The 22,757-nt window shown below is 32.1% G+C and overlaps 1 protein-coding gene across 1 annotated transcript; it reads left to right on the top strand.

Moving 5' to 3' along the window:
- LOC115877791 lies at window positions 1-22,757 on the top strand. The gene is made up of 9 exons (XM_030894101.1): window positions 1-179; window positions 268-425; window positions 4,362-4,475; window positions 6,304-6,505; window positions 7,732-7,805; window positions 9,206-9,276; window positions 14,455-14,700; window positions 14,771-14,855; window positions 22,364-22,757. Exons 2-9 carry the CDS (start codon window positions 279-281, stop codon window positions 22,520-22,522), a joined length of 1,098 nt encoding a protein of 365 aa, XP_030749961.1. The 5' UTR covers window positions 1-179; window positions 268-278; the 3' UTR covers window positions 22,523-22,757.

Below are 22,757 nucleotides of genomic sequence, written 5' to 3'. Positions count from 1 at the left end.
AAACAGATTTCCCAGATTTTCGCGAGGCTCGGCTCGGTGCCTGTCACAGAAAAACATTCGCGCTCCGCTTTTACCAGTCCAGAAGGCTTTGAAAATTTTAGTCATTCCAAAGACAACAAAAGACTATTGTGTCATTTCACACAAACCCTAATCAATTAGAAAATTGGCTCAAAAGGAAGGTTAGTTTCGGTCTGTAAAACGTTTAAACCAGCCGGATTTCTAGTTTCTAGTAAATAAATATTTATTTACATTCTTTGTTGATGGTAGGGCTTTGGTGAATGAAAATGTTCGTAAACGAAGCGGTACAGACGAGTAAGGATATGGAAAAGAAGTACTTAGAAGAGCGTATTGTTAAAGAAGGTATGGAATTACTTAAAAGACAGAAGGAGGAGGCTAATCGCAGAAAAGTTAAAGAACAGCAAGAGGTAATAATAAATGTTAAGTCATTTAAAAAAATAAAACTTCTGTTTGATAATAATGACACTACCGGATGATTTATTGGTATATTACTCTTTGACACAAATTAGGGTTGATAGACGTATTCAATTGTTTTCGGTCACTTCCTGTTTCACCGGAAATGACTACAACTTTTGATTTTTAAATGGTGCCCTCAGTATTTTTTTTGAATTACATATCACATCTTTTGATATTTTCGCTAAAAAATCCTATTTGAAACTTCAATTTTGAGTGCCATGGCTGTGTAAAAAACACGAATTTTTAATCAAGGAGCCTTGGAAAAAATAGATTTGATTGTTTAATGTTTTTCGTGTCTTGTCCTGGCCGGTTAAAAGATGTCCATATCGTATTTTTAATCATATCTCAATTTTTTTTCAAATGGAACGAGGGTGGCTCATTAGCATATTTGGAAAAGAAACATTTTTTTACCAATAATTTTGTACCACACACTTGGTATTTCGAGTCAAATTTTCGTTATAAACCGTATGTTACAATTTCAAATAAACCATATGCGAAAATGTTACAAGTTGACATAGTATATGATATGTCATTCTATTCACAGTGTCATTTTCTATCGAATGAAGTAAAAAAATGCTGAAAGTGTCATTTAAACATCAAAAGTTGTAGTCATTTCCGGTAAACAGGAACTGACCGGAAACAAAGGAATACGTCAATCAATCCTGATTTATGTCATATACTAACGTACCAAATCTCATTTTTTTATCTGAAAAAATAAAAAAGTTATAGGGGTGAGCCACTTTTGGGGAACAAAATATAATATATTCAAAATGTTATTGGTACTTAAGTTCACTTCGCTCATAAAAATTAACCAAGGAGAGTGCTGACATGAGCCAAAAAACAAATTGCTCAGGAGACATAGTTCTGACCGAAAAATAATGTTATAGGAAAATTTTCTCGCGAAATTATTGCACAGGGTGTTTTAAAGTTAGGGTAAAACAACCCTTCAATAATTATATAGTCTGTCCAACGAGAAGATCCTTGACAGTGATAGATGTGTCTGTCATTTTAATTTCAAAGTAGTTTATTTTATTTTACAAAGAAATAAGTTGGTACAACTGGAACGCATAGCAGGAATTATTTAAAATTTGATTGACAAGATGACAAGTGATTACTTCAAAATATTGTGAAAAAACTGTATAAAACTGAAAAAATGTTATCGAGTTATTTTATTTAATAAAAACGGTATGTGTTAATACAAAACAAACAAGAACAAGACACTACATACCAAAAAATATAAAAAGAACTATTATTTACTTTCAAGCTTTATGAAACTACCCGCATTTATGATTATATTTATCAATATAACTTATGTACAAATAAAAATTTGTAATATTCCACAGGAATAAATAAAACAACATAGGTAAATAAAACAAACTATTTTATTAATAATAACACCTACCAAATTTTATATCTTAAAGGTTGATTAATTAACTTTAATCTTAATTTTTTTAAACCAGTACCTTTTGACATTATTTTTCTGCAGTACTAAAATCCATTATTTACCTATCGTGTGATGTCGATATTTTACAGCTGCTCCAGTTTTTAGTAGGTATGTGTTTAGTTTGATCCTTCTACCATATACGAGATGCACTTATCCACGACGAAATGGTATACAAACTTTATCGATGGCAACTTCATTAGTGTATAAGACTTTCTGCCTGGGCAGCGAATATTAACCATAAACTGTGCTCTGGGTCTACAGTTAATTTTCACTCGATTTTTCCTCGACTTCAAAAGACACAAAACACACGTAATAATACGAATCAAAATGCATTATCTTCCAAAACGCAGGGTATTTAACAAAAGTTGACACAAAATTATAACCTATAATTTGGCAAGACTTTGACAAGCGTCAAAAATGACAAAAATCTAAAGGCGAGTTCATACGCATCGGCGTCCGTTTGTCGTTCATGGTTCCGTCAAACCAATAAAATTGAAATACGATCTGTCATTTTTTAAATAAACCAATAAAACTGGTTAAAAACAACAAGACACGACGTATGACGGATTTATATTTAAACCCATCCATAGATAACTTAAAAATTATCAGAAACTTTTTTTAGTAAAATAAATAGATTGGTATGGGACGTCATCTGCTTTTCTTCTGTCATCGTCTGTCGAAATCTTACCTGAGAAAAAAAAACAGAGTATAGATAGAACTATGTAGGCCAAATACTTATGTTTATAAAAAACTGAGTTTACTAATTAAAAAATTAAAAAAGTTGTTTTGCATCTGACTGTATAATAGTGACAAGTGTGGTAATTTAAAAACTAATTCCCTAGAAAAATAACTGCTGTAGCACAACAGCCATAACACTCGATTGAAGAAAAATCAATTGTCAATATTTTTTTTTACTAAAACGTTACAAGCTCATTTTTATTTCTATAAATTATTATATATTTGTTGTCGTGACTCGTGACACTAATAATTCAATCTCGATAATTCAATTATTTTAAATTAAGATGTCAAAAGTTGAGATATGACATGATGTCACTATTTTCAGAATATCATTTTCTTTCAAATAAAGTAAAAAAAAATACCGAGGATTCCCTTAAAAAATCAAAAGTTGTAGTCATTTTTTTACCGGAAAAATTAAAAGAACCACTTTTGAAAAACACGCCGTATCCAATCTTGATAATAAATCTGAAATATGATACTATTGGCAACAACTTATATTTCCCTATTCAAGCAACATTAAACGGGGCTATTATGGATAGACCTAATTAAGTATACACATTTGCATGCAAGGAAGCTTTACATTTGCAAAGGAGGGTAGGGAGCGTAAAGGTGATGAACCCTGCAATAGTTCAAATACCTTTAGGCGAGAAATATTACGGGTGTGGTAGTATGTAACTGTAGGGCTTGTTGTTCGGTAATTTTGTCTCAATTTATGGTATTACTTGACATTTAAGTGGATATCTAAACCTTAATTTTAGTTTAATTTGTCTAAAATTCTGTAATATTGGAAGTATTATTGAATATTGATTAAAAATATAATTTCTTTTAACTAGCATTGTGTCTGGAAAGTTTGATTAAGTACAAACCTAAAGTATGTACGGGGATGCATTTCAGAAAAATATTTTAATTTCTATAGGGTGGTCCAGAAAAGTGTGAGTGGATCGGGATTATTTTTTTAAATAGAACACCCTGTATATTACTGCATTTTAGCTTCCCTTCAGATCACTTCACATATTCATAGGATATGAGCAATTTTTTTATAGTTTCAGAGATATTAATAAATAAATAAAAAATACATATATATTTTTCAGACTTTCTTAAAAAAAATATTAAAAATACAAGAACTGTCCTGAAATCAAAACTATATTAGGTATTTACTTTAGATGGTCTAAACTTACTTTGCTATAAATATCGCAATCTTAAATCATACAGGATGTTCAAAATTCTACGCCAAACAACTGGAACGTCCTGTATATTATTTTTTTATTAGATGGAGAATTAAAAAATGAACGTTTTTTGTATTTAAAGTATTTCAGAATTTTTAATGGTTTCGCAGATACACGCAGTATTATTTCATATGGCCCTCTCCAGGGTAAAATACGAGAGAAAATTTATTGGGTGGCTTTGATAAAAATTTACTGTGGAAAATGCCATATGAAATATAAAACCGCAAATATATCTGCGAATCCATTAAAAAAATCTGTAAAAAACTTGTTTCCATATCGTACATATCGACAATAACGAAGATATTGGACTTCCTCGCACTAATGGGCCACCCTGTATGTAGATGCAACTCAGTTTCTGGTGCATATATAGGACTGCCGTCTACTAAAGAGATTACTGTGGCTCATATATGAGCCTCTTGGTAGCAAACACGTTAAAATACTAGTGTGAGTCACTGTAATATTACATTTTTTAATTTCAGATGAAAGAAATGTTAGAACGCTATTGGCCATTTGGTAGGAGTGACGATGCAAAACCTAGAGGTCTAAGAAACTTAAGATTAGAAGAACTGTTTCCAAACAAGGACTACCAAAACGTAATTATATTTAGCTATCTATGAACGCAAGGAATCAATTTTTAAGTTAATAGTTCTTCTGGCAGTATCGAACATCAAAGATTTATTTTATTTCATTCAGATGTATTAAAATTTCATCATTTTACCAAAAAATCTGTAACCAGTTTTATACAGTTTTTACAAAACTTATAAAAAAGTCAAAATTTTTATAGAAACCTTTAAAAAATGGAATAAAAAATAATGTTGAGTACATGGGCGCCGGACAGGGGGGGCAAGAGGGGGCATTTGCCCCCCCCCCTGGATCACTGAAACAATAAAAATAAAAGCTATCTTCTTACATCCATCTGTAAAAAAAATAATCATTATTATGAAATTGTTAGGTGTTACCTGTAAAATGATAAAAAATGTGGTAATTGTTAGGAAAACTGGAAATCGTCCGATTTTCACCAAAATTGGTATACACACTATTTTGAGGTCGTAGATTACGAATCTATTTTTTTCTTGGCGGTCTCTTACCGTTTTTCAGAAAAACGGAAAATTATTTCAACGTTGAATTTTTCTTTATTTCGGCCCTATAAAGTAATAATTTCACTATATTTTCATAATATTATAGTTTATCTAAAAGCCACACTTGATTGGGGATAGAAAAGTGTCCAACATTTTACTGAAAAACACTTTTCTTAACAAAATAGCAAAGAAAATTGAGACCAGATGGAAGTTTCACATTTGATATATCTTCTTTCTTCTTATTACATAAGAGAGACAAATATATTCTAGACCTAATCTAGAAATTTGAAAATTTACAACGTTGCCATTCTTCTATTTTTTCGGGTGATTAGGGATTTTAAATAAATTACCTACTATGAGATCGACAATAATTAAATATACACCTATATCCACAAAATTACGCGAAAGAGTTTTGATTGCATTGGTTTTAACTTCTTTGCGGAGGGGGTTAATCTTTTTTAGTTAATCTAATAATATAACAACAAAAGATTAACACCCTCTGCATGGAAGTTGTAACAAATGCAATCAAAACTCTTTCGTGCAACTTCGTGGGTATAAATAGTCAGATCTCGTTGGTAAAATAGCAGTTATGGGAAGGAGCCGTTCTTCTGGCGACCGCCTTTCGTAATTGCAGAATGAGCGAAAAAAACACGCTAAATTTAGGTTTAGCATTGGCAACGTTGCTTTAAATGCCAGAAACACATAAACTTACTTCGGGTTTCTCTTATTACCGATTCTGAACCGTCCTAGAACTGTGATGCGTATGCGCAGAAGGAAATATGAAGACATTATTTCATTTGCGCATGCGCTGCAGAGTTCTTGGACGGTTCAGAATCGGTAATAACAAGAACCCGAACAAAGCTATAACCTAACATTTTCAGATTGTTTACAAATTTATTTTAGCAAATTTTCCTCTATTATGCATAGAATTGGTTAAAAAGTAACAGCAAATAGCAAAAACATTATTGATTATTGAATACCTAACAAAATATGTGCTAGAAAACCTTAAAAATATGAGAAATTAAGAAAAATTCGATATTGAAATTATTTTCCGTTTTTCTGAAAAACGGTAAGAGACCGCCAAGAAAAAAGTTCAGATTCGTAATCTACGACTTCAAAATAGGGTGTATACCAATTTTGGTGAAAATCGGACGATTTCCAGTTTTCCCAATAATTACCAAAAATGTCAATTTTTTATTCATTTTTACCTTGCCCCCCCCCCTAAATTTCATTCTTCCGGCGCCCATGGTTGAGTATTTTAATCCATGTTTAACTTAACGACTTTTTTACTTGATACTTCATTATCAATATAACCGATTTAAATACTTGTATTTCATTGCAGGCCAAGAGATTCGTTGGTACTTTAGACTTAGGTCGTCCTGGTTGTGGAGCACCCATAGAAAAAGATGGTCAAAAAATGGCGAAAACCAAAGAAGATCCATTGTTGAGGTTTCAGTTCGGAAACGACTTACGTAGAGCGGTAGATAACACGTTCAGATACAAAACAAACAGAGAACAACAACTGGAATACAAAAAAGCACTTGGTAAAGAGATCTAGTACCCTTGTAGAATGTAGAATGAGTAAGAGGGGGGGGGGGTTAATCACTGCGACCTTAAAGATCTATTGTACCCCCCTTCCTTGAGTCATCACACAATCCATAACCCATCATACCTCTGTTGTAGAGGGACAGGGTATTTCCCATCCTCCTCTGACAACAGTTCTGCCTCCGAGGGTACACACCCTTCCACGGTTGGAGTTTAGCCCTCCGTGCTGCCCTTCACAGTCGAGGAGCTTGCCTCCGGCTGAGGAACCTGTGAGGTGGAGGCTGGAGGATCTGTCTCCATTTTCTCCACCTCTTTAACTTGGTCTCTCCTTAGACCTGATACCGGTGTTGTCCCGTATCTATAATAGAGGATATGTCCCTCTTTCTCTATTGCCTCCGTGGATTTGAAGTCAATTCCTATTGTGAGGACCTGACTACGACCCTCCTCTCTCGAGTTGATGACCCGCCAACTCTATGTTCTGAATGTGATTGAAGTTCTGACCATGGATAAGGCGCAGCAGGTAGGTGGTGTCTTTCACCTTGCTCCTCGGCAGAAAGACCGTGATGGCCGCCCCTTTAGAGATGTTTTCTCCCTTTACTGCAACCAGTTCCGGCCCTTGCCAATTTGTAGGCTTAGGTGCGATTTCCACCAACCAATTCGCCGATTCTCGAGATACACAATCTATGAGGATCAGGCCCACCCGAAAGTGTATCCCCAAAAACGCAGCTGACCAACATTTTGTAGATCGTTGTGTTGCGATCCGATCGCTACTACTTCGTCCAGTATAGCCTCTTCTAGAGACGTTTGCTGGTCGGTGGTCAGAGCAACCTTTGGGAAATGCTTTGGTAGCACCGCCATTTTCACTTGTCCAGCAATAGCAACAAAGCTGCTGATACGGTCCCTGCTTGCCTCCAGGTGTTGGACGGCTTTCCATCCTGGCTTTTTTCTCTCCCTGTCGAAGAAGAGGTGAGAGGTTCTCGCTCCCTCTCTTGCCCTTTGATGGAGATGAGTCAGGTTGTTTCTTGATTTCTTTACTCTCCTCTTTTCAGAGGAGTGTCTCCCCTTTCGTGGAGCAGTCGAAGGTAGCTCCGTGCTTCTGCTCTGCTAAGACCAACTCTCAGGGGATCGTCTAGCCCGCCTGGTTGACCCAGGCCAGTACCCTTACAGAATATTTTCAACAATCTAGTGTGTAAATTATTATTATTGTAATCAAGTTTTCTTGTAGATAAATTAGTTGAGGAAAAGAAGCAGAATCAGCTGCGAAAGAAACTTCTAGAACAGGAGTACGAAAAGCGCCAGGTAAGTTTTTAAAAGTTAGTTTTTAAGCCAGACGAAAAAATATTTGTTTTTGCTGACGATCTAATTTTTTTACTGAATGTCGACTTTTGAAAGTTTTAAAATCGCCTCCTTGGGGTAAGAGAGGACCAGGGGTAGACCATGGAGATCACCGAACGCCATCGGACTTGGGTTTTTAAAATCCATGGTGAGCTACACTTAGTTGGTTGTGTAGCTTACTCACTTTCTTAGACTAAGGGCTGACAAAGGTTAGTCTTGGGTCGAGATTTCCGTATGAAGAAGAGTACAATGCGTTTATAATGTACTGAACAAAGAGAGGACAGTAAACACGTTGCCAAACATATGAAATAAACCGAGAAACTGTGCACATCGCTAAGAGACGTGGAAGGAGATATAGCAGATTTGTCGCAGTTGACCGGTCGACCCAATCAATACCTCTGTCAGTACTTAAAGTTCTAGGAAAGGTGTACGTCATGCGTTCAGCTTCACGATTGAATTACGTCTCGTGATACTTAATTTGTTCATTTATTAACGAATCGTTGTAATTTTCCCTATAGCCTGAATTTTTTTAAGTGCAAGCTAGAAACACTTGCATTTTTGGTAAAAATAAGTAGAATTGAGTGGGTGTTCGATAGTGGTCGCGCTATTAGAACTCTGAATTCAAAAATCGATATCTCGAAATCTATTAGAAATAATAGATTGTAGTTTTTTCAAGAACTTTGTTAATATTTCTGCTGTATTTTCTTTGTAGACAGTACGTGAAAATCTTTATCAATAAAAAAATTACACGATTGCTGAAAATTGCTATGCTCTAAAAGTAAATGGATGGATTGTTTACAATTTTTGAATAGAAAAAACAACCTTATCGAATTTTTTTATGTAAACATATTGTAAAAAATCCGATCTTGAAAATAAAAAAAAGTTTCAATATCTAAAGTGGTTCTTGAGTTATGGCCTGTTGTGTGTTAAAAAGTTGAGTTTTTAAATTATCGCGATTTCTGACTTTTTCTCGTTATAAAAAAATGACACCCTAACGATATCCTTATAACTCCATTTCAGATGCTCAGAAACATGTCTAATGATTTTATCTAGTTATCTCTTGAAAAAAAAGTCTTTTAAAAATAAGCGGTTTGCGATCGTGATTTTACTTTACTTGATAGGGAAAGGCGTATCGGCAACGCCGCAACAGCACATCGTCGCGCGTCGCGTCGGTCGGTCACATTTCTCTCACTCCGACTTAATAAGATGCCTATGCGATTTACTTCCACACATGTAAATGCCGACCCAAAAGTAACAGTTGCCAGCACGGTATGTTTATAGTATACTTACATTTTTATACATACTCGTATAACATAATATGTAGGTGGTCAATTCATTTAATTTCAAACAATGTGTATTTTTAGGGATGGTCAAACGATGCCACTTTGAGGAAACTTGAAAACGAAGCCCTTAAAAAACCTTACGAGGATCAAAAGTAATACATGTTTTGTAAATTTTGTAACTATCGTATAATCTCTTTAAACTTAATACAGCAGTGATAATGTTCGAGTTATGTTAACAAAATAACATGATTAAAAATATTATACTATACAGGGTGGTCCGAACTGTATTTCGGAAACTTCGGCAGCCTATTTTGCAGATAAAAATAAGTAAAAAAGTTCGTATAAATGTATGTCCTAAAATGCTTCGTTTTGGAGATACAGGGTGTAGAAATTTCATTTTTATTTCGATTTTTTCCAAATAATTTCTGAAGTAAAGTCAATATTTGGATGAAAATTGGTGTCTGGGAGTTTTTTGATATGAGAAATTTCATTTTGGTGTCAATATGACTCCTATTTGTAGGGGGCGCCACCTACATCTGTTTTAACTGTTTTGAAGATTAATATCTTTTCGTCAGTACTTGTATACAACTACCGAGTGAAAAAATATACATTTACGTTATTTTTTGGCTGTACTTAAACTGCCGTTAAACGGTAGCTTACTAAAATGCCGTTAATAGGTATGACGTCGTTGATGTGACGCACTTGACGGCTTTATGAAATATAGGAATTTTATAAGGACTAACCAACGCTATCCACTCCACCAAATAACCAACTTAACCAACGCAACTATCCTCGACACTGATAAAAAAATTTAAAATACAAATATAAATTAGTAAAAATCAACCAACCCCACCAAATAACCAACTAACTGATGAATTAACACCCTCCAAATAACCACGCTAACCAACACGCCAAATAACTAAACCAATTCAACAAAAAAGAGTGAAAACAATGCAATAAGATCACGCTATAAGCAAAAAAATATATAAAAAAGTCTTGGTCGGCGTGAGATTTGAACCCCGGACCATTTGCTCTCGAAGCGATAGCCTCAGCCACGGAGCCACAGGTGCTCTTGCAAAATGCTCATGGCTAGGCATTACTTTCCGCCGACATGAACGACGTCACAATATCTATTAACGGCATTTTAGTAGGCTACCGTTTAACGGCTGTTTAAGTACACCGTTATTTTTTACGTAAAAAATGTCTCTTGGTAAAAATCGCTACGAGCAACCATTCTCAAGATATTTAGAATGGAAATAGTCAATACATGTCATTATTGACAAAAAAATCACGTTGAGTAGAGAATTTTTGAGTGAAAAACTTTCTAATTTTTTTTTAAATTAATCATAATTGGATGATAAAAAAAAAAAAAACTAAATAAAACAAAAAAAAACCAAAAAAATAAAAAAAAATAAAAAAAAAAAAATAATAATAAAAAAAATTGTAAAAAAATAAATAATAATTGTTGTAAATGCCAAATTACGAAAAGTGAGTAAAAGGCATCATCCGACTGAGCAGTATTCAATCTATATGTGGAAAAAGATCCACGCTACAACTGTAGCTACAATTAGGTGTCTTACATCTATTGAACGGGGTCCTAAGCACCACCACTGTGTAGGAATCTTTTGAATTTGTCTAAAAGGATCCAAGCGACAATTCCTTTTATATGTAGTCCGTTTTCTGTTGATTCTCTTTAAATGTTTGCTTAGCCGCGTTCATATTAAAACTACAAAACTATTATAAAAAAGAAAGGTATTAACCTAAAACGAGGGTAAACATAGGAATCAGTGAAAGAGCTAAAAGTATTGTGTTGGTTGCTTGGGAAAATATAATTTTCGAAACAATGGATAAAGGAGACTTCTATTCTCCAGAACAAACAGAGAAACACATCTGCAATAGAAAACACCGTAAACCATGTTGTAGATTTTCTTTGTGGTTACAAGTAACCAAGAACTTGGTTCTTTTTTAAAATTACAGTAAAACTTCCATATAGCGGCCACAAAAATTTTCAAAGGAATGTGGCCGTTAAGGGAAGTGGCCACTATTGGGAACAATAAAATACAGATACCAATGTAAAATGCCTTTATTTTGGAAACGTGCAAAGTAATTAAAATTAAGTACGAGCATGTAGTACAAACACACAATAAGTGTTAATAAATGATCTTCAGTTTTAGATTTTGGCACAAAAAAATAATTCAGTTGTTACAAAAAAAAAACTTTATTACATAAGAATTTTGAAAAAAACTTACAATGTATACATATGTATTTTTACATAGGTATTCTTATATACATATGTACAATTGACTTTAAAAAGTTACAAAATGATAACCTTATTTTATATGGTGAAAAACTGATTAATGGTAGTCTGCTTTAAATTTTTAATTTTGATTTTTGTAATTTCACTTTCAAATTTCATCAAAGTATGGGCAATATCAACCGCTAGTTCGTCTTTGTTTTGAATCACCAAAAAATTCTGAATGTCTCTTAATTTTTCACATACTTCACTCATATTATTTATAGATGAACACAGAATGTCTTGGCCTTCATCTTCTTCCTCTTCGGCTTGAGTGGAGTCCTGTCTGTCCTTGTTGTTTGTAAATTCCTGGATTATTCCCTGCATCTCTAAACTAGGATTTTCCGTAGGGACATCTGAATCGACTGTCAGATATTCTTTAAGATCTGGACTTCCTGGCATGTTTTTTAAAATTGAAGATAACTGACTTAAAGGAATGTCGTCCTCTTCGTCAAATGCATCGTCCCCTTTGACGGTTGCAAATCCCGCTTTTTGGAAACATTTTTTTATAGTGTTCGATGTAACATTTTTCCATGCTGTACTTATCCACACCATAGTACTTGCCAAATTTATGCTCTCTTTAGCCTTTTCCATCGTTTCTTCGGTATTAGTAAAAGTCAAAAGTCTTTTAATAAAAAATTGACGATATTTTAATTTAAAATTTTGAATAATTCCTTGGTCCAACGGCTGGCAATGAGATGTCGTATTTGGAGGAAAAAAAATTATACGAACATTTTCAAGTTCTATTTTTGGGTGAGACGTGGCATTATCCAAAAATAAAAGAACTTTTCTACCCTGCCGTTTCATTTTGGTGTCAAAGGTTTTGAGCCAAGATGTCATTATATCTGTCGTCATCCAAGCTTTTTTGTTGGATACCCATTCTATCGGCAATTTATCTACATGCGCTCCTTTAAAACATCTCGGGTTTTTGCTCTTACCTATAACTAGCGGATTTTCCTTCTCACCATGCATGCTGCAACAGAAAAGCAGTGTCACTCGTTGTTTAGCTGATTTTTTGCCAGCACATTTATCATTCTTTAAAGCAAAGGTTTTGTTTGGCATTGCCATATAATAAAGCCCTGTTTCGTCTGCATTAAAAATGTCTTTAGTGTCGTATTCCTTAATGATTGCTGTTAATTTTGTTTTCCAGTCTTCAACAGTCACTTCATCCACATCTGCAGACTCACCACAAATTGTTTTGAAGTTAATATTATGTCTCTTGCAAAACTTATTTAACCAGCCAGTTGAAGCCTTAAATTCACTAAGTTTCAAGGATGTAGATACCTCAAGAGCTTTTTCCCGAATTAAGGTTCCCGATATGGGTATGTTTTTGTTCCTTGCCTTACAAAACCATTCGTAAACTAGTTGATCGATTGCAAATCCTTCTGTTTTAGGAAACTTTCGTTTTTTATCTGCATTGCATCCTTCTTCTTCAAACATTTTTTTTAATTCCACTTTGTTTTTTAAAATGTCGTTCACTTGCGTTCTTCCAACACCAAACTTTTCCGCCAACTTTCGAGCACTGCTGTTATATTTTTCACTTTCCGCGACAATATTTAATTTCTCTTTAATAGACAAATGTTTACGTTTCAAAGACATGGTTGCTGTTCTTTCAAAGTAAGAAACTAAACTGATTCTATATCTCCCAAAAATTTCAGCAAACTACTGACGAATTTGTATTGTATTTGTCACTCTCTGTACCTACTTCTCAAACAAATTACAAATGTTTATTGCTTGGAATTTCCTAAAGTGTCCTGAAACAGCTCTTGTTAGACAAAAAAAAAGGTTCGAAGGGTTCGGTTTTTGGCCGGTATTGGGGCAATAAATTTAATGGGGTTTTCCCTAAAATGTACCTTTGAAGCGGCCGGTGACCGCTTTCGGAATTAACGTTATTGAGAAATATTTTAATATAGGAATTTCCCTAAGATTAATTCAAACAACTGAAAATTGACCGCTAACAGAAGTGACCGCTTTTTAGAAGTGGCCGAAATGGGAAGTTTTACTGTAATAACAGTACTCCGGTATTTCTTAAAAAAGAATTATGCACCAAATGTTTATTAAAATGTGTAAAGTTTGAAGCTGTGTTTCGTCAATTTGTTCTTTTACTCTTAAATCAATTTTGTCATAAATTGTGGATACCTACATTTTTCTTGATAGCTCAACAAAGAGAGATAGAGCTCGCTCATACGTTAAAAGGCAATATCTCAAAATCACAGTTTGGCGCTTGGGTCCTTTTCGATTAGCATTATCCAATTTTTTCTGCAAAAAATGATAATAAAACAGTTTCTGTTGAACTTTTGACACAATAACATTTTAAATTTATGATTTCAGTCTATTGTTTAATTAATGTCAATGATGACAGGTATTGATAAATTCGATTCCAAATATTTCGAGAACCGTTACTCGTAGAGATTTTACCAAGAGACCTTTTATACGTAGAAAACTTACATATTTTTTTACTCAGTAGTTTTATACAGGTACGGACGAAATGTTATTACTCTTCAAACCAGTTAAAAAATATATAGGTGGCGCCCTCTACAAGTAGGAGTGCTATTGACATCAAACTCAAATTTCTCATGTCAAAAAACTCCCAGACACCAATTTTCACCCAAGTATTGATGTTACTTCAGAAATTATTTGAAAAAAATCGAAATAAAAATGAAACTTGTACACCCTGTATCTCCGAAACTAAGCATTTCAGGATATACATTTACACGACCTTTTTTACTTATTTTTATCTGCAGAATATGCTGCCGAAGTTTCCGAAATACACTTCGGACCACTCTGTATATTAAAATAAAAAATGAAATGTTTAAATTTTGAAAATCACTGTTTTTTTTCGTTTTTTTTTTCTAAATTTAATTTGCTACCTAACTACCTATGTTGCCATATTATCAACATATTATGTTTTTTTAACTTAAAGTTTAAAAATTTAAAAAAAAACATGATATTCATCATGCATACTAACCTTCACCTGAAACGAGAGACTCCTGTATATTTAAAGAATAAAATATGTAACACGAATCATTTATTACAGAAACTACGAAAACTTCAAGAAATCCAAAGTTATTCCACCAAACCGTGTGGTAAAACTTGACCCTATTATCTACCCGTCCAACACTAAAAAGAATTCGGTAGTTCCCCCAAATAACAGAAAACTCTCGCCACTTTCGGACAACAAGGAAAATGGCGTGGAGTTGGTACAACTGTTGGCCAAAGACAGAAAGTTACCACCCAGGGTACCACTGTGTAGTACTGATGTCACTAAAGAACGAGACCTCAGGTAAATAATAGTATATACTGTTTCATCATTGGAGGATATTCATTAATATTATTACTGTTAATTTTTTTAGCAAATCATACCTCTGGAACAGAGATGGATCCGCATATTTGAAAGAACTGTCACAACAAATGATGTCAAAGAGGGAAAGATCTCAGGTGATTTATTTAATATAACATCATGTTAATAACTGTAGTCACAGCAGTTTGTTTTTTTTCAAGATATTGACAAAATTTTTAAAAAATACATTGAAAACAGATGTTCATTATTTTATTTAGTTGTATACAGGGTTGTTCACCACATACGACACGGAGTATTGTAGCTAAACGATTAGATTTTTACAAATTGTAAGTTTTGGGTTCGTTGAAGGTCTATTAGAGCTACAATTTAAAAATATTTTTACAAAATACAGAGTGTCCCAAATAAGTAAAAAATATTATAGTTGTATTTTTTTAAACGGAACACCCTGTATATTATTCTATTTTTGGATTCTACGATTGAAATAAAGGTAAATTTGATTAAGGTTTATCACACTTAAACATTACCGTTTTTGAAATATTTTCAATTTTGTGAAATTGCAGTAAAAATTTTAAGGCTTTATTTCTGTTATTTCAGTAAATATTTAATATCAAAGTTTTTAATATTAAATATTTACTGAAGATTATTTATTGATAAGATATTGTGTTGCAATAATAAAAATTTTACTACCTTATACAGAGTGTCCAAAAATTTATATTAAATAATTACTAGCTTTAAACGGAACACCCTATATATTTTACGTGAATCAGATGCACAATGTAATTGTCTATCAAATTGTATTATACCATTATTTACCCATCTCTTCGAGTTTTCGTAGAAAATGCACTTTCTTATAATTTAGACCTCATTTATCACTATACCCATGGAATATTGACATTTCAGATTTTTTTATAGCACCATAATATGTACAAAATGTACAGGTGGTAAATACTGCAAGCCCATTGGCATAAAAAAAGCTATTTAAATCTTTGTAAAAGAGTATACCAATTAAATATACCACCATTATTTCCTACCAAAAACACCAAAACTTAAATTGTTTTAATTAATAAATTATTCTAAATAAATGTGGATTTGGCTCAGAAATCAATATAATAATAAGTTATGAAAATGAATGTGTCTGTTTTTATAAATAAGCATTCGTCAATAAATGAAATAAAATTTATAAGGTGTTACTTTTTACCACACTGTCTAATACACACACAAAATTCAGTTTTTAGTATTTGGAGCAATTGTTACTACAACGTAAACAGTCAATTAATGTAGTTTAAATACTGGGATCATATTAATTGGTCCTCTGTAACAAAAATATTTAAACAGATTTTTTATTTTTTAATTAAATAAGCGAACTATATCGACAATATTAGTATCTGTACCCTTTGAAAATTTGTTACATCTTTAAAAATAAGCTAAAATGTCAATATTCCATGGGTATAGTGATAAATGAAGTCTAAATTATAAGAAAATGCATTTTCTATGAAAACTTGAGGAGATGGGTAAAAAATGGAACAATACAATTTGATAGACAATTACATTGTGCATCTGATTTACGTAAAATATATAGGGTGTTCCATTTAAATTAAACAAGTTGTTGTCGTTTAAAGCTAGTAATTATTTAATATAAATTTTTGGACACTCTGTATAAGGTAGTAAAATTTTTAGTATTGCAACACAATATCTGATCAATAAATAATCTTCAGTAAATATTTAGTATTAAAAACTTTGATACCCTTGGAGAAATGAAGCCTTAACATTTTTACTGCAATTTTATAAAATTGAAAATATTTCAAAAACGGTAAGGTTTAAGTGTGATAAACCTTAATCAAATTTAGAATCTAAAAATAGAATAATATACAGGGAGTTCCATTTAAAAAAATACAACTATAATATTTTTTACACATTTGGGACACTCTGTGTCTTGTAAAAATATTTTTAAATTGTAGCTCTAATAGTCCTTCAAGGAACCCAAAACATACAATTTGTAAAAATCTAATCGTTTAGTTACAATACTCCGTGTCGTATGTGGTGAACAACCCTGTATAGGGTGGCGCACCTCATATGCCTCGGTTGATTATACGAAAACGGAAAGATGTAGAAACAAAATATTTTATGGGTATATGTGGGGAGGCAATGTGCACAATTTAAAATTATTTTGAAATATACAGGGTGTCTCAGAACTAAGATCCATATCAAACTTATATTTTTTCTTATGGAACACCCTGTATTTTTATTTCATTTTTAGGATTCTTGGGTCCAAAAAAGACATTTATTATAAGGGTTAAATATGTTTAAAATAATTGGTTTTTGAGATATTTAAAGATATTTAAATATGCACGCTACAAGAGAATTGATTATCAATACCCTGTACATTACTTTTCAGAATTAATTCTTGTGCTGAGTTTAAAGGCAAAGAAATAAAGTTTACTCAAAAATGTTGTTGCTTCCTTAAATTTATACAGGGTACCAAAAATTAGTGACCTATTTTAAGGATTTATTTTACATAAAAACTTTGTTATTTCAAATACAACACCCTGTATTTTTTTTTAAATAAATCGAGGCAGATTCAAATGCTCTATAATCAACCGAGGCGAATGAGGTGCGCCACCCTGTATTTTCTGAACAACTTTGCTGTGACTAGAGATGTTTTAAACCTATTAGAGTGTAAATTATGCATGCATTTATTTTTTTATTTTTTTTTCAATTCTGGTACCATGTTGTTAGAATATTTTTAGGGGTGTAGTAAAACAGACTAGTCACAAGCTATATCCACCTAAATATTAGATAAAGTTACATTTATATAAAATTGTTTAGGCGAAATTATTTATAGTCTACGAACCATTATACAATTTTTTTTTAAATTAAAAAAAACAAAAAAATCACAGTTAATTTTACGTAGGATTGACTGCAGCAAACCGTTTAACGTTAAAGTTATTTGAGAAAATCTACTAAAGAAAAAAATATACGTTTACCCGTTTACCAGAAAGCATCAAAGTCAAAATGTATATATCTGATTGTAAGATGTTTGTATTATGAAGCTCAAATTCCAAACCTAAAACACACATCTAAAAGAAACAAGAAGATTAATCAAGCTAGTAGAAGCTCACAAAGAACGCGACCATGTGCAAATAGATACCTACAAATCATTATCTTGCACTGAAGAACAAAATTAGATAGAGCACAATAAGGGCACAAGAAACAAGATTCAAAACCGAATTCTTACAGAGAAATCTCTGTTTCAGTGCGATCACAACTCCATTTTGAAATTTCTTGACCCGGACAAGACCTTTGAAATAGAAACTGAAGTTTCAAGAAATGGTTTGGGATCTTGTTTACTACAAGATGGGCATCCTCTAGCTTATACATCTAGAAACTTGAGTTTGCGAGAAAAGAACTATACTCGAATCGAAAAAGAAATGCTAGCTCTCATTTTTGGACTGGGAAAGTTCAATTTTCTGATTGGGGAACTTCATGTGAACGTTATTACTAAATATAAACCTTTAGAAGGCGTGTTTTGTAAGGATTTGAGCTCACTGACTCCAAGATTACGAAAAATGAAACTATGTCTTTTAAACTATAACTTTACAGTATCGTACAAGCCTGAAAATGATTTAAACACATCTTCTCACACTCACCTACTTCAAAATAGCCTAGATTATGACTATATCGTTCACTGTATTGATAAATACATGCAACTCTCAGACAAGAGCAAGACTGAATTTCAAAATGCCCTAAACACAGACTGTGATCTAAAATTGGTACTTGATTACTGTGAAAAGGGCTGGCCCAAACACAAGAGACAAGTACCTGTTAATATCTGGAATTACTTTCCTTTAAAGCGTAATCTTTTTGTGTGTGATAACCTTTTGTTTTTGTACGACAAAATGGTGGTGCCGTCAGATCTACGACAACCAGTGCTTAGTATACTGCACGAAGGTCATTTTGATATTGACAGAACAAAGTCACGAGCTAGACAGTTATTTTTTTGGCCAAAAATGTTAACTGATATAGAGTCTTTCGTAAATAGATGTAAAGTATGCGAGACTAGATCTAAAAAAAGAAATAAGGAGATTGTGTTGGCACATCATTTTCCTGAAAAACCTTGGGAAAAAATTACTATAGATATTTTTAATTATTGCAATAAAAACTACTTAGTTTTGTTTGATGCGTTTTCTAACTGGTTAGAGTTGGTTCCTCTCAAAGAAAAATCAGTAAAAACTCTTATCTCATTAATGAAATCAATTTTCTCTACTCACGGACTACCAAATAAGGTTATCTGCCAGAACAAGCCTTTTGACAACATTGAATTTAAGTCATTTGCAGCAGACTGGAATTTTTCATTGGTAAGAAATGTCAATTGTCAACGTTTAAACGGATTGACTGAAAGGGGTGTAGAGTTAGGGAAAAATATAGTCAAGGAATGTATAAAAGATGGTATGGATATTGAGTTGGCTCTACTGCAATACAGGAATACGCCTTTGAAGTATATTGGGTATTCTCCTTCGCAACTGCTTATGGGTCGGACATGTAGAACCAAATCACCTAGGAACTTAGCTACGCCAATTGAATCAGATTGAGAAGAGATAATAAAAGATAGAAAAAATAAATACATAGAAAATATTTTATAGAAATATATATATGAACTAAAATATGGAACTATATGAAGATGTTATTAAGAATTTTATTTAAATAGATATTTATCATTGTTAACATTTCTTTCATTCATAATTCTGTCTATTAATACTTATATATCATCATCATCATCATTTTCAGCTTATTCAACCATTTCCAATTATGTTGTAGTCTCCCTCACATATTTAGGTACTCTTTTTGTGGTCAACTCAGGTTCGGTCTTCTTCTAGGTCTCTTAATTGTTCGTGGGTATCATGCTGTAATTTTTGTGGTTCCCCTGTTGTCCGTCCTTCTTGCCAGGTGTCCTGTACATTGCCACTTGAGGGATTTGACTCTGTGGATGACATCTATTGTCTGGGTCTTTTGTCGTATCCACTCTATTCTTTCACAGTCTCTCTTGGTGATTCCCAGCATATTTCGTTCCATTGAGCGTTGTGCGACCTGCAATTTTCTTATGATGTCCATTTTAAGTGTCCAGGTTTCGCATGCATAGATCATGACTGGTAGTGTACATTGGTCGAATGTTTTCTTCTTTAGATAAAGTGGAATTCTGAACATGATTGAGTTTTCTCCAAGATTGAGTTTTTTTTAAGCCGTGCTAAGTTTCTTCTAATATTTCCAATGTTGTGTTATTTTAAAATGTCTTTTCTGTTTACTAGTTTATTATGCATTACTTTAGTTTTTTCTAATTCATTTTGAGGCCTACTTCATTTCTGGCTGTATTTACTTTGTTAAATTCTTCAGGACTATTGTCAATTAGGACTATGTCATCAGCGAATCTTAGATGGTTACTCTCCTGATATTCTCCATCTAAATATATTCAATCCTTTGTTAGTCCAGTGTAGCTGACAGAAGATTTCTTCTAGTATTTCCGTAAACAGTTTTAGAGTTAGATATATTTAGATATTTTAAATATTTCTTTAGTTGTTTTTTTTGCTTCTGATAATGAATTAGGAAGATATGCAGGGCTGTTCACCACATACGACACGGAGTATTGTCGCTAAACGATGATATTTTTACAAATTATAAATTTGGGGTTCGTTGAAGAACTATTAGAGCTACAATTTAAAAATATTTTTACAAGATACAGAGTGTCCCAAATAAATAAAAAATATCAAAGTTATATTTTCTTGAATGGGACACCCTGTATATTATTACATTTTTAGTTTCTACGATTAAAATAACGGTAAATTTGATTAAGGTTTATTACACTTAAACCTTACCTTTTGAAATATTTTCAATTTTGTAAAATTGCAGTAATTTTTTTTTCATTTCTCCAAGGGTATCAAAGTTTTTAATACTAAATATTGACTGAAGTTTATTTATTGATCAGTTATTGTGTTGCAATAATAAAAATAATACTACCTTATACAGAGTGTCTAAAAATTTATTTTAAATAATTATCAGCTTTAAACGGCAATAACTTGTTTAATTTAAATAAAACACCCTGTATATTTTATAAGAATCAGATGCACAATTGAATTGTCTATCAAATTGTATTATACCATTTTTTACCTGTCTCTTGAAGTCTCCGTAGAAAATGCATTTTCTTGTAATTTAGAACTTATTTATCAATATACCCATGGAATACTGACATTTTAGATTATTTTTAAAAATGTACCAAATTTTTAAAGAGTAGAGATATTAATATTGTCGATATAATTCGTTTATTTCATTGAAAAAATTAAAAAAAACTGTTTAAATATTTGTTAAAGAGGACCAATTAATATGATTCCGGTATTCAAAATACATTAACTGACTGTTTGCGTTGATTAATAATAATTGTCCCAAATACTAAAAAACTGAGTTTTCTATGTGTATTAGTCAGTGTGGTAAAAACTAACACCTTAAAAATGATATTTCATTTTTTAATAAATGCTTATTTGTAACAACAGAGACGTTCATTTTCATAACTTATTATTATATTGATTTCTGATTCAAATCCACATTTATTTAGAATAATTTATTAACGAACACAATTAAGTGTGTAATTAATTAATATTTGGGTGGAAATAATGGTGTTATATTTAATTAATGGTATATTCTTTTATAAAGATTTAAATAATTTTCTTTTTGCATACAAATGGGCTAGTAATATTATCGTTTAACTAAAAATCATTTTGTACATTTGTTGCTTTAAAAACAATCTAAAATGTCAATATTCCATGGGTATATTGATAAATGAGGTCTAAGTTTTAAGAAAATGCATTGTCCACGAAAACTTAAAGGGATAGGTAAAAAATGGTATAATACAATTTGATAGAAAATTAAATTGTACATCTGATTCTCTTAAAATATACAGGGCGTTCCATTTAAATTAAAGAAGTTATTGGCGTTTAAAGCTACAAATTATTTAAAATAATTTTTTAGACACTCTGTATGAGGTAGTATTATTTTTATTATTGCAACACAATAACTGATCAATAAATAAACTTCAGTAAATATTTAGTATTAAAAACTTTGATACCCTGGGAGAAATGAAGCCTTAAAATGTTTACTGCAATTTTACAAAATTGAAAATATTTCAAAAACTGTAAGGTTTAAGTGTGATAAACCTTAATCAAATTTACCTTTATTTTAATCGTAGAAACTAAAAATCTAATAATATACAGGGTGTTCCATTTAAAAAAATACAACTTTCATATTTTTTATTTATTTGGGACACTCTGGATCTTGTAAAAATATTTTTAAATTGTAGCTCTAGTAGTTCTTCAACGAACCCAAAACTTACAATTTGTAAAAATTTAATAGTTTAGCTATAATACTCCGTGTCGTATGTGGTGAACAACCCTGTATACCTATTAAAAACGTTAAGTATATTTTGTAGTTGAATTTAAATTTGTTTTGCAAGCAAAAAGTCACTGAAAAGCTGGTTTTCGTTTGGTTTAAACGCCAGTGGTGTTTACAAAAAATAACTTTTTATTTTGTAGAAAGTAGAAAATTTTCAAAAAATAGTACGTAGCACATTTTTAGAGTATATGTTTATTATTTTAAATTAAAGGAACTAAAAGCAATGGAAGACGAGACTGCTAGACGTCACTTTTCTACTTGGACTTCTTTGTGGGGAAGACCAGGACATGGTGCTCCTCGATCAGCTACCAAAAAGGCAGCAATTGACAGACTGCTCTATCCACAAATGGTGCCCATCGGCGTTGCCTAAGAGACTCCACGAGACACAACGAAACTAAAGCCAAAATTTCAAGAATAGTTATAGTTCTGAATAGTGCTTTAGAGAGCATAATTCAATTGTCCACATTTTTAATTATATTATTAATAGTAATAGTATAGATTAGAAAATATATACTGAATGACTGGTTATTAGGATAGAAAATTTAAAGATTTTTTTTTTATTTCCTGTTACAAAACTGAACTATATTATAAATAATTTAGAAACA

This window comes from Sitophilus oryzae, unplaced genomic scaffold (assembly GCF_002938485.1).
Source record: "Sitophilus oryzae breed Bouriz unplaced genomic scaffold, Soryzae_2.0 scaffold_1499_pilon_pilon, whole genome shotgun sequence".
In the NCBI taxonomy this organism is placed as follows: domain Eukaryota; kingdom Metazoa; phylum Arthropoda; class Insecta; order Coleoptera; family Curculionidae; genus Sitophilus; species Sitophilus oryzae.
The sequence above is the reverse complement of the archived record's forward strand: the minus strand, read 5'-3'. Positions and strand labels throughout refer to the sequence as shown.

What these genes read in the sequence shown, in the direction of transcription:
- LOC115877791 (XM_030894101.1), top strand. Translation starts at nt 279, where the DNA reads ATGAAAATGTTCGTAAACGAAGCGGTACAGACGAGTAAGGATATGGAA. An exon ending in CAAACAAGGACTACCAAAAC is followed by an intron (nt 4,476 to 6,303) that starts GTAATTATATTT and finishes ATTTCATTGCAG; the next exon opens with GCCAAGAGATTCGTTGGTAC. An exon ending in ACTAAAGAACGAGACCTCAG is followed by an intron (nt 14,701 to 14,770) that starts GTAAATAATAGT and finishes TAATTTTTTTAG; the next exon opens with CAAATCATACCTCTGGAACA.